This window comes from Caretta caretta, chromosome 2 (genome assembly GCF_965140235.1).
Source record: "Caretta caretta isolate rCarCar2 chromosome 2, rCarCar1.hap1, whole genome shotgun sequence".
Taxonomy (NCBI): domain Eukaryota; kingdom Metazoa; phylum Chordata; order Testudines; family Cheloniidae; genus Caretta; species Caretta caretta.
Genome location: NC_134207.1, coordinates 22295632 through 22307939, shown reverse-complemented (window position 1 = coordinate 22307939; position 12308 = coordinate 22295632). Strand labels below are relative to the sequence as shown.

Below are 12308 nucleotides of genomic sequence, written 5' to 3'. Positions count from 1 at the left end.
GACTGGAGTATGTGTGTGAGTGAATGGCAGGGAAGAGTGTGCGTGAAGAATTTTTCATTAGCATTTTATAGCTTATCTTTCCTGTTGCTATTACACTGGTGCAAAATTACTCACGATAGTGAAGTCCAAAGCAGACTGTGAGGAGTTACAAAGGGATCTCACAAAACTGAGTGATCGGGCAACAAAATGGCAGATGAGATTCAGTGTTGATAATGCAAAGTAGTGCACGTTGGAAAACATAATTCCAATTCTACAGACAAAATGATGGGGTCTAAATTAGCTGTTGCCACTCAAGAAAGAGATCTTGGAGTCATTATGGCTAGTTCTCAGAAAACATCCCTCAATGTGCAGCAGCAGTCAAAAAAGCTAACAGAATGTTAGGAACCATTAGTAAAGGGATAGATAATAAGACAATAAATATCATAATGCCACTATATAAACCCGTGGTACGCCCATACCTTGAATACTGCGTGCAGTTCTAGTTGCTCCATCTAAAAAAAGATACATTAGATATGGAAAAGGTACAGAGAAGGGCAACAGAAATGATTAGGGGTATGGAACAGCGTCCGTATGAGGAGAGATTAAAAAGACTGGAACTTTTCAGCTTAGAAAAGGGATGACAGAGTGGGGATATGATAGAGGTTTATAAAATCATGAATGGTGTGGAGAAAGTGAATAGGGAAGTGTTATGTACTCCTTTACATAACACAAGAACCAGGGGTCACCCAATGAAATTAATAGGCAGCAGGTTTAAAACAAACAAAAGGAAGTACTTCTTCACACAACGCACAGTCAACCTGTAGAACTCATTGCCAGGAGATATTGTGAATGCCAAAGCTATAACTTGGTTCAAAAATAACTAGATACGATCATGGAGGATAGGTCTATCAATGGCTATTAGTCAAGATGGTCAAGGATGCAACCCCATGCTCTGGGTGTCCCTAGCCTCTGACTTCCGGAAGCTGGGGCCGGATGATGGGGGATTGATCACTCAAAAATTGCCCTGTTCTGTTCATTCTCTCTGAAGCAGTTGGCATTGCTACTGTTGGAAGACAGGATACCAGGCTAAAGGGACCATTGGTCTGACCCAGTATGATCGTTCTTATGTCCTTAATGCTACCTTTGAAACAGTTCATATTTTTGAATCACCTTTTTATAAAATTGCCACACATGAGTACTGGTTAACTTTTTTAGATGTGGTGCAAATTTTTAAATTTTGATTAGAAATTATAGCCAATCATCTGCAGAACTAAAAACCAAGTAGATACATTCATAAATGAATGGGTATCTCCAAAAGATATGTATTTTTAGAGAAGCATAATATGGATTTTTTGTAATATTCCTTTGCACATGATACATTGTTTGTGGTGCATTAGAAAACAAGAACAAACCAGAAGAAAATTTGGAGAAACAAGTCAGCCATGCTTACACCTGACATCCTTCACTCTAGAGCACTTGCAGATACAAATAATTTTGGTTCTAACATCAAGTGCCTAAATCAGCATCTGAGACTGTCAGAAAGTCTACCAGCTAAGGCACAAAATCTACTCATATACCTTTTATCATGGTGACTGATAATGAAAACACTCATGATAGTTTCCTTGCCCATAAAAATATTTTTAATGATTAGTCATTGGTAAATGGGCAATTAGAATTTTGCAAGTCTGACCTGAATAAAATTCACATTATCCCACTAAACTTTTGATCATGATTTTCAGTCACTGAAAGCCTGAGCCACATTTGAATGGTGTTTTAGATATTAGCCACCACCTAAGCCGTCCACTTGCTATACTAACATTGATTATGAAAGAAAGGATTGATAAATAAAAATTCTTGTCATTGAATTTGAATACCTACCATACAGCTTCCCTATTAACCTTACTTTATTCACCTGTGTGCATGCTATAGGTGGTTAAAGGGACTGGAAGATGACAAGCAGGAGACAGATGTGCATTACAACTCCTTGACTGGAGAAGGGAACTTCAACTGGCGCTTTGTGTTTCCATTCCGCTACCTCCCAGCTGAGAAACAAATGGTGGTCAGTAAGAAAGAAAACATATTTTCCTTGGAAAAGACAGAACGCAAAATGCCAGCAGTCCTAGTGCTCCAAGTTTGGGACTTTGAAAGACTTTCTTCTGATGATTTCTTGGGTAAGCAAACCGTGAAGCCAACTGAACTTCAGCTAAAATCGTCATAGACCTTTATTTTGTAAAACAGTGTTGAAGGAGGTATCTAAGGCCCAATTATCAATTGCCTTCTATGAATCCACTTAACAGCTAAAATGCCTAACACATATATGGTTTTGGCTACACAAATGGATGGGTTGGAGTGGCATATTCTTGGAGGCTGATTAAAAGTTGTCCCATTCAACCACCATGTTTAAATGAAGGTCACATTTTTCTATAATGTCAGGCATTACTTAATATGGACCAAAGTCTAGAAATTGTCAATGAAAAGAATAGATTTAGGCCAATCAGTATCTCTCTGACAATGCAGGATTTTCATCTTATTTGCCAGGAGTATGTTCTCAAGTGCTTTGTACAGTCGAGAATAAAATTGCTCTGGTGGCTGCGTTTCCCCTACACCCATTCAACGATTATTCCAGACTAACACAGGTCACTGTTAGGAAATATTTCCTGATATTCATCCCAAAGTATCTTTTACTCCAGTTCATTCCATTACTCGTTAAACCACCCAAAACAATTCCTCTCCTTAGTTTTTACATGCATCAAATATCGTATTCCTCTCTCTTATGTCCTATAAATATCATTTAGACAAATACTCCTCCCTCTTACTTATCTATATATCTCTGTCTCATCTACATATTTATATTGCTCTAGTTACTGTAGTAGGTAGGTATCGAATACAGGAGCTTCAGACTTCAGCATGGTGCTAGTATAGTGCCAATCTATTAAAAAGGGGAATAAGGAAAACCCGGGAAATTACAGGCCAGTCAGCTTAACTTCAGTACCCAGAAAGATAATGACCAGTTTCAGAGTAGCAGCCATGTTAGTCTGTATCCGCAAAAAGAAAAGGAGTACTTGTGGCACCTTAGAGACTAAGAAATTTACGAAAGCTTATGCTCAAATAAATTTGTTAGTCTCTAAGGTGCCACAAGTACTACTTTTCTTTTTGCAGAAAGATAATGGAGCAAATAAGCAATCAGTTTTCAAATGCCTAGATGATAATAAGGTGATAAGTAAAAGTTAAAATGGATTTGTCAAGAGCAAATCATGTCAAATCAACCTAATAGCTTTCTTTGACAGGGTAGCAAGCTTTGTGAATGGAGGAAAGTGGTAGATGTGGTATATCTTGACTTTAGTAAGGCTTTTGATACTGTCTGGCATGACCTTCTCATAAACAAACTAGGGAAATATAGTGAAGATGAAGCTACTATAAGGTGGGTGCACAACTGGTTGAAAACTGTTCCCAGGGAGTAGTTATCAGTGGTTCACAAGCAAGCTGGAAGGGCATATTGAGTGGGGTCCTGCTGGGATCAGTTCTGGGTCCAGTTCTGTTCAATGTCTTCATAAATGATGTAGATAATGGCATAGAGAGTAAATTTATAAAGTTTACAGACGATACCAAGCTGGGAGGGGTTGCAAGTGCTTTGCAGGATAGGAATAAAATTCAAAATGATCCGGACAAACTGCGGATGGTCTGAAGTAAATAAGATAAAATTCAATAAGGACAAATGCAAAGTACTTCATTTAGGAAGCAACAATCAATTCACACATATAGAACGGGAAATGACTGCCTAGGAAAGAGTACTACCAAAAGGGATCTTGTGGACCACAAGCTAAATATAAGTCAACAGTGTAACACTGTTGCAAAAAAAAGCAAACATCATTCAGGGTTGTATTAGCAGGAGTGTTGTAAGCAAGACATGAGAAATAATTCTTCCATGCTACTCTACACTGATAAGGTCTCAGCTGGAGAAATGTGTCCAGTTCTGGGTGCCATATTTCAGGAAAGATGCAGACAAATATGAGAAAGTCCAGAGGAGAGCAACAAAAATGATTATTGGTCTAGAAAATACGACCTATGAGGGAAGATTGAAAAAAAATTGATTTGTTTAGTCTGGAGAAGAGAAGACGGGGGGGGAAGATATGATAACAGGTTTGAAGTAAATAAAACACCTGTGAGGAATGTTCTAGATAATACTTAGTCATACCATGAATGTAGGGGAATGGACTAGATGACCTCTTGAGGTCCCCTCCTGTCCCATAATTCTATGAATCTGTGAAAAGGCTGTTACAAGGAGGAGGGTGACAATTGCAGTAAGGGAGGTTTAGGCTGAACTTTAGGAAAAACTTCCTAACTGTCAGGGTGGAAGCAGTGGAATAAATTGCCTAGGGAGGTTGTGAAATCTCCATCTTTGAAGGTTTTAAAGAACAGGTTAGACACACACCTGTCAGGACTCGCAAAAAGAAAAGGAGTCCTTGTGGCACCTTAGAGACTAACCAATTTATTTGAGCATGAGCTTTTATGTATTATTATGTATTAGCTATTATGTAGTCCTGCCTTGAGTGCAGGGAACTGAACTAGGTGATCTGTTGAGATGCCTTCCAGTCCTATGCTTCCATGATACTATGGTTCTGCTCCAGTCTTAGGAGATTAGGTTGTGGATTCATGGGGTTTTGGTTTGGTGGATGTGTGTGAGAGAGATGATGCTTAGGAAGGGCTTGTGCAAGCTGGTCTGCGTTGCACTGTGCACTAAACGTAGCAAGACCTTCTTCTTCTTGTATTATTGTTTGGATTTTTTGAGTGCCTAAATTTGGCACCTCAAAAAAATAAAAACCTGAGTGAAATCCTAGCCCCATTGAAATCAATGGCAAAACTCTCATTCACTTCACTAGGGATGGGATTTCACCTCCAGTCCCTGCCCTGAAGAGCTTTCAATTTAAATGTGACATGATACAACATGAAAGAGACTGAACTGGGCAGAAGAAAAGGAGTGATGGAGAAAGTAAAGGGTGTTTTGGAAGCTTTCTAGCTCCATGAGTCAATGGGAAGTGGGTCATCCCCATCAGTCCTGTATCCAGCTGGGAAGATGGGAGGACCATACACATTTAGTCCCTTTAACCACCTCTCGTAAATTATTTTCTTCACTCCCTTATCCATTTTTATTTCTCTTCCATGAATTCCTTTTGATGGGTCAACATCTTTCTGGTATTGAGATGCCCTGAATTGCATGAGTATTGCACACCATCTGCATTAGACTGCTTGGCTTTCCACCTCAAACTAATGCACTAGGACAGCTTTCTCTAGCCATGCTGGCCACGGTTTTCAAAAACCTGATTTCAGGTGCCTCCATTTCTCAATGTCCAACTTGTGACACTTTAAAGTGGCCCAATTTTCAGACCGTGCTGAGAATCTTACTTCAGAGAATCAGGGCCTTTTAAAGTGTCTCAAGTCAGGCACCCAAAAAACTGATGCACCCTAGATGACTAATCACTTTTGAAAAACTTGACCAGTCTTGCTGGATCCTGACAGGGTGTGTTATCCTGCTCTCTCTGTGAACTCTCTTAGGAACTCATGTTTGCTGTCTTCCTGTTCACTGATCCATTTATACTGATTTTATAACACACCCAGATAGAAACAACAATGAAATCTAGACAAATCAATAACAAATGTTCTACATCACCTTTCTTTGCCTGTCTTAATAAGGGAGTTAAAAATCCTCATTTATTATGGCAGACTGATCTGTCCAACTTCTGATGATGTTTTTCAAAAGCTTTGGTGGACCCTTCAGAGTTCACACGGTTGCTTTGCCAATATCTTTGAGAACTACTGCTCAGATCCTTGGAAGAGGTATTGGGGTATTTGCTGAGTAACAGTTTGGATAGCAAACTAACTAGGTGTATTTAAATAAGAGCCATGTGTTTAGCAGCAAAGTGAACTGTTAGGCACTCAGATACCACAGACATGGAGGCCATACATCCAGATTATATTTAGCTACATATATGATCTCAGAGTAGTTTACTGCTGTGTCCAAGCTAGGCTATGCATGAATTAATTGGTTGTTCTTTGATTGTGTTTACATCTGAAATGTCTAAGAGATGGTATATTTTTCCCTAGGCTCCCTTGAAATGAAACTGAATGAATTTCCTCGAGCAGCAAAATCTGCCAAGAGTTGTGACATCAGCATGGTAATAGCAACAAGTAAAGAAAACAAGATATCCATATTTCAGCAAAAGCGTGTCAGAGGATGGTGGCCTTTCATCAAAGCTGGGGATCTCACTGTAAGCAGATCACTAATGATTAAAATGAGCAATCTGAGATGACCAGAAGTGCCTCTCTCATGTACAGATTCTCTGATGATAGGCACCTTACAAAGAGACAGAAAAGTACTAATCTCACATAGATCAGCTGAGCAGTAATATTGTGTATTGTAACTTCCATGTAGGACAACCTAACTTTACATGACTGCACTTGTGGCTGTTATTAAAAAGAGCATTAATAATTCAAGTGATATAACTTTATGAGATGGTCCAATAGACATGATTTTTATCAGTATTAACATTTAGGGGGTGAGCCGTATCAAATTACATTGTTATAGGCTCTTCATAATAACTAAGAAAGGTAAATCAAGAATTGCTTCTCTATGCTTGTGGTTGTCAATTCTTGAATTTTACTAGCAGACTATTAATGAATATAGTTCTTTATTATTCAGTCAACTAATCTAAAACTAGGCATATCTATTTTTGTGACTGTCTCACGGGTGCTAATTGGTTAATGGATGGTTATTGGTTAATAACTCTGGATTAAATATTTGAAAAGATATTAATCAAAATTTACTCTCTGATGTAGGGCAAAGTGGAAGCTGAATTCCATTTAGTCACTGCAGAGGAAGCTGAGAAGAGTCCTGTAGGGAAAGCTCGGAAGGAACCTGAGCCTTTGGAGAAACCCAAGTGAGTGGGAGCATATTCACTAAGTGAGATGAGGAGGCTGGTATAGTGGTTAGAGCAAGGAATTTAGCAGGAATGCTTCTTATGTCTGCTTCTGTCTCTGGTACTGTCTTTTTATGTAACTCCAGCAGACTCCGTTAGCCTCTTTGTGACTCAGTTTGCCCAGATATAAAAATGTGGAGTAATGATATTTACCTAGAGTATCTGACAGGAATATCGTTAGGCTTAAATAATTAATATTTGCTAAGTGCTTTACAATTGTTATGTTAATCAATATCTGCTATGCCTGTCATTGCTAACCTATATGTCTAGGGGCTTGCTTCTCAATATTAGATGTGAAGGATTCTTTGCCCATACGTGAAGGAATCCACAAATCTGATTTGTGTGTATATGTCTAGTACTTATATGCATAAATTAGACACATGCCAATGACTGCGCACATGGGAATGGTGCAATTTTATCACATCTATCTATATTCACTTATTGAATTTCACAGTCAAAGAATGAGGCTACCTATTTTTCAACATAAGACTGCGTAAGGTTTTTTTAAAGTCCTTTCACAAAGCAAAAGGTCCAGAATGAACTTTTTATCTAACCAAATTCCACCACTCTCAAAAAATTGCCAGGTGAGGTTTTTGAATCAGAAAAACATTCATTTCGTCAGTTTAGGTTTATGCAGTTAATTCTGTTACAGGGATGAGCTATGGAAAGACAAGGAATTTGAAATGAGATTCCCTACTACAAAAGATTTTTAAAATCTTATTCCAAGTGGTAATTTTAACCGGTGAAGAATTTCATTCTCTACATCAAAAAGATGTTCAGTTGAGCTTCCAGATTTTCTGATCTTCTACAGGATGGCATTTGTGGGTGACAATGAGATTATTTACAAGACTTCAACAGTTTTATGAAAAAATATGCAGACAATATTCATGATGATATAGCATTTTAATTTTATTTCCCTTATTGTAACATCTTCGCAACCTTGGGGTATACTTGGTATAGGATCAATAAGCAATATCTCAAAAGAACATATTCTGTTACCTTGAATTATTCCAAATAGTATTTTGTACTCTGAATAGTCCCATTATACACAACTGACAGACACTGGCTCAGTTCATTCCTGAGGTAAGGCCTTTAAAGTCAGAGAGGCACAATGTCTTCCAGAGCTCCCTGGCATGCAACGGGGAGATGGCTACTACACTGTCTCTTGGTTGCGTGTGACTTGCACTTTTCTCTGCAGCCAGTCAGCTTTGCTGGGCTGCGTGAAGAGGATCAGGGCCATGGTCCTACCTCTTTTGATGAATGTGCTCTAGTCGTGGGGCAGGAAAAAGCATCCCAGCACTCAGAAGAATTTTGGGATTGCAGCTCTGGTTGCCCCCTCCATAGTGGAAAGGTTCCTCGTACCTTTCCCACCCCTGTGCACACATGCAAAAAACAACCACAATCTGGCCGCTGGGGTTTGGTGGCCAGAGATTCCCAAATAATGTTTGGTCAAGACCCAGATTTTAAAACTGCATGTGAGTGGATTCCATTCTAAGGCTTCCCAGCACTCTGCTGGGACTAACTCACACATGCCATATGTGTTTGAAAAATCTAGCAATGTGACTATAACCAGGAAAGCAGATTATTTGTAGTGGCTACTCGCTAGGACTCTCATCCTAATGCAATTGACACTGGGAGTCTTTCCACTGGGCTTTGGGTCAGGCCCAAGAAGCACAGGACCTCTAAACTTCACATTTAAAACTTGCTGTAGGTTAATATGTAAATTAGGATCCCCAGATTTGTCTTAATTTGCATAGCTATGAAATTTAAAATATAGAGTTCACTCTTCACAGTAGCACGTGGGTGTGTGTTATGAGATGTGGTGGTTAAGAACAGAAGAATGGCCATACTGGGTCAGACCAATGATCCATCAACCCCAGTATCCTGTCTTCCGACAGAGACCAGTGCCAGATGCTTTAGAGGGAATAAACAGAACAGGGCAAACATTGAGTGATCCATTCCCTGTCATCCAATCCCAGCTTCTGGCAGTCAGAGGTCTAGGGACACCCACAGCATGGGATAGTCTCTCTGACCATCTTGCCTAATAGTCATTGACAGACCTATCCTCCATAAACTTATCTAATTCCTTTTTGAACCTCACTATTGTTTTGGCCTTCACACCATCCCCTGGCAACAAGTTCCACAGGTTGACTATACTGTGAAGAAATACTTCCTTATGTTAGTTTTAAACCTTCTGCCTGTTAATTTCATTGGATGACTCCTGGTTCTTGTGTTATGTCAAGAAATAAATAATGCATCCCCTATTCACTTTCTCTATTCATGATGGATTGCTGAGTGATCCAAAGGTGCTTAGCACTTTCAAAAATGCTCTGAGTATTCAGAACTTTTAGTGGATTCCAAGGTGTTAAAAGGTCCTTTTGTAAGTGATATTTTTTACACAACGTGAGTTTTATAATGTAATATCTTTTGGAAATGTCTGGATCTGCGCTTACCAATTTTTTCTCTCTTTTTTTCCCTTCAGCCGCCCAGACACTTCCTTCTCCTGGTTTGTAAATCCTTTCAAGTGTTTGTATCACCTCATCTGGAGAAATTACAAGAAGTACATCATCATTGCGCTGATTCTGATTATTCTGATGATCTTCTTGGTGCTTTTCATTTACACTTTGCCTGGTGCAATCAGTCGTAAGATCGTTGTAGGAACTTAGACAATTACATCTCTCCTTGTAACTAATCATACACAAGTACTGCAGTTAAAAATAAAAACGTGACTTCACAATTAATGAACCTGAAACACATTCTGCCAGTTATAAAGATAAAGACATACCCATTCATTTCAGGAAAATGAAACTGACTCAAAATATTTTAACACTCTACTCCTTTGGCTGCTTATTCAGAAGCAACCACGATGTGCATTATCATTAAAGAACTGCCAGAACTTTATTAACTATTTTAAAGTTTGATTCTGTGTCCATTATTAAATGTGAAAATACATTCTTTGATATTGCACAAAAACTGTGTTATAAAGAGTAAATATTAATTAATATTATATCTATATTATCAAATATTGAGAGAGAAATGTTCAATAAACATGAAAACTAGGAAGGATGCCCTGTGTGTTCTTTGCATAATGTGGCACCTGATGAGTTTAATGTTTTTTCATGATTTTATATTGATTTTTAAAGATAGTTTGTTCATGAAAATCAAAGGTGAAATTCTCTCCTTTGTTGTCATATACACATTTTAAAATTTCTAAAATAAATGTATTATGCTCCCAAATCTCAAGATATTGCCCTCATGTAAATAACCAATGAGGGAGAGAGGAATGAGGAGGTATAGGAGAAGGGGGGGAAATCTATTTTCAGATGTGGTTTGAAAACCTATTGAGAGTTAGTGAAGGAGAGAGATGCAGGAAAGATTGTCCACTAGAGAGAAAGGGCTCTTGCATAAGTAGTGGGAACATTGTACTGAGAAGAGAATTCCCTCTACCTGCTAGATGAACAGAGAGAATGAGAAAGGAAACAAAGAGAAGGTGGAGGCTGGAACAAGTCATGGGGGATTTAAAAAACAAGGGGTAAAATCCTGTCCCCACTGAAGTCAATGGCACAACTCCCATCCCAGTCCAGAACACAGAACATTTTATACATTGTTATAACAGGAGGTCAGACTAGAATTGTATAATGTTCCCTTCTTGCCTTATAATCCATGAATATGAATAATTAACAGCCAAAAAAATCCCCATGGGCTGATAGTTGGTTAGACAGACATGGAGTAGATCTGACCTTCCAGAAATTCATTCCACCATTCTAAAGCCATACGAGTAACAATTAAAATGAAGCTCTCTGGTTAAGTGACTAGCTATTCTTGTGTGTTCAGGAAAGCATGAACACTTTAACACAGTAATACAAATGAATCATTTGGATGCAGTGTTGCCACACAGTTGAGATTGAATGGGCAAAGAGCCTGAAATGTGCTCTCGTCTCTTCAAGGTAGGTTGATCTTTCTATGTGAGGATATGAAGCACATTAGCAAGACAGTGTGGGGAAGCTTGCATTGTCACTGCTGGTGCTTTGCCTGTTCTGGGGCGCTACAGAGGACATTGGTTTTCCGGGGCTGTCCATCTGGCAAGCACTGAGGTCATTTTAAAAAATGAAAATAAATCAAACTGCCAAATAGCAAACATTTTGCGTTTAAACGGGATTAAACTCCATGAACATAGTGACAAGAAGATTTAGTATTTCTTGTGGCTTTCACATTCTAAGTGTGTTATAAACATTAACAAGCTAACTTTAAGTGTGTGAGCAGTCCTGTTAAAATTAAACATATGCTTAAGTGCTCTGCTGGACTGGGGCCTTCACATGATGTATTTTACCTTTATGTGTTTAATATGACAAATAAATAGATGGTGTTTGTTCTAGTTACTCATTAACAGGATAAGGAAGTGATGCTGCCAGGTGCCGCACACTCTCAGTATCCACTGATCACAATGAGAGTTGAGGACACTCTGCATCGTCTTTAAGAGGCCCTAACCCCGTATGGTACATGCTTGCCTGGCATTTTTAAGTATTCCTCTAACACTGCTAGTTTTTATTTCACTGTGTACTTAACTCTGTATTACACTGAAGTACAAATCCTGTTTCTCCTAATAAGCCTTTCTGTGTCTATGAACCTTTGAATTATGATGATTTAACTGAGCTAATTTTGTTATGCATAAATAAAATTATTTTAATAAAAAAGCTCAGCTGAACAGTTTCTACTGTCTTATAATAGTAGGCAACATGCTGATTCTTTAAGCAGAACCTTCTGTTTAAGTATAGGACAATAGGTCTGATCCTTCAAGGTGCCACCTCCCTACTGATTTTAGGATTAGAGTATGATTTTGATTATGTGCCAACATGAGAGAGTAAGAATTCTTCTGGCACCCATGCAGTGGCTACCATGCCCTGGGTCTAGGTATAGAGCAATAAGCAGGTGCTATGTGTCTGCTTTTTCCTTCTCGGTGGAGGTGGTCGGAGTAAGAGGTGGACAGACTCTTGACTGGCTGAAGCCTGTTCTTGCACCATTGAAATCAACAGGAGGTTTGCCATTGACTTCAGTGGGCACAGAACCAAGCCCTTGTTGGTCAGAGCAGCTGAGCTGGCACAGAGGTGTTGTAACTAGCTGCTGGTATAGGCCAGCAGCAAGTTTCTAGCCAGCTCACAGAGCAAGGAAGAAGCAGGAACAGAATTGTGACTCACAGAGGTGTCTGAGTCACAGTGTGTCAGGCACTGGTGCCCAGTAGTCAGGCCTAGGGGTTGGAGAGGAGGTTGGCACCAGATGTAGGGTCGGGACCAGGCCCAGGGACAGGTCAGGGTTAGAGCTGAGATCAGAGTCCATCAACAAGCCAAATCAGTACTC

General features: G+C 39.2%; 1 protein-coding gene across 1 annotated transcript in view; it reads left to right on the top strand.

Moving 5' to 3' along the window:
• FER1L6 (fer-1 like family member 6) overlaps window positions 1-9869 on the top strand; it is a 185351-nt gene extending 175482 nt beyond the window's left edge. Inside the window, exons 39-42 of the mRNA XM_048837249.2 lie at window positions 1909-2150; window positions 6082-6245; window positions 6814-6914; window positions 9436-9869. Of these exons, the coding sequence (XP_048693206.2) occupies window positions 1909-2150; window positions 6082-6245; window positions 6814-6914; window positions 9436-9619 (691 nt within the window). The 3' untranslated portion in view covers window positions 9620-9869. The remainder of the gene's footprint in view (window positions 1-1908; window positions 2151-6081; window positions 6246-6813; window positions 6915-9435) is intronic.
• The last annotated feature ends 2439 nt before the right edge of the window (window positions 9870-12308 follow it).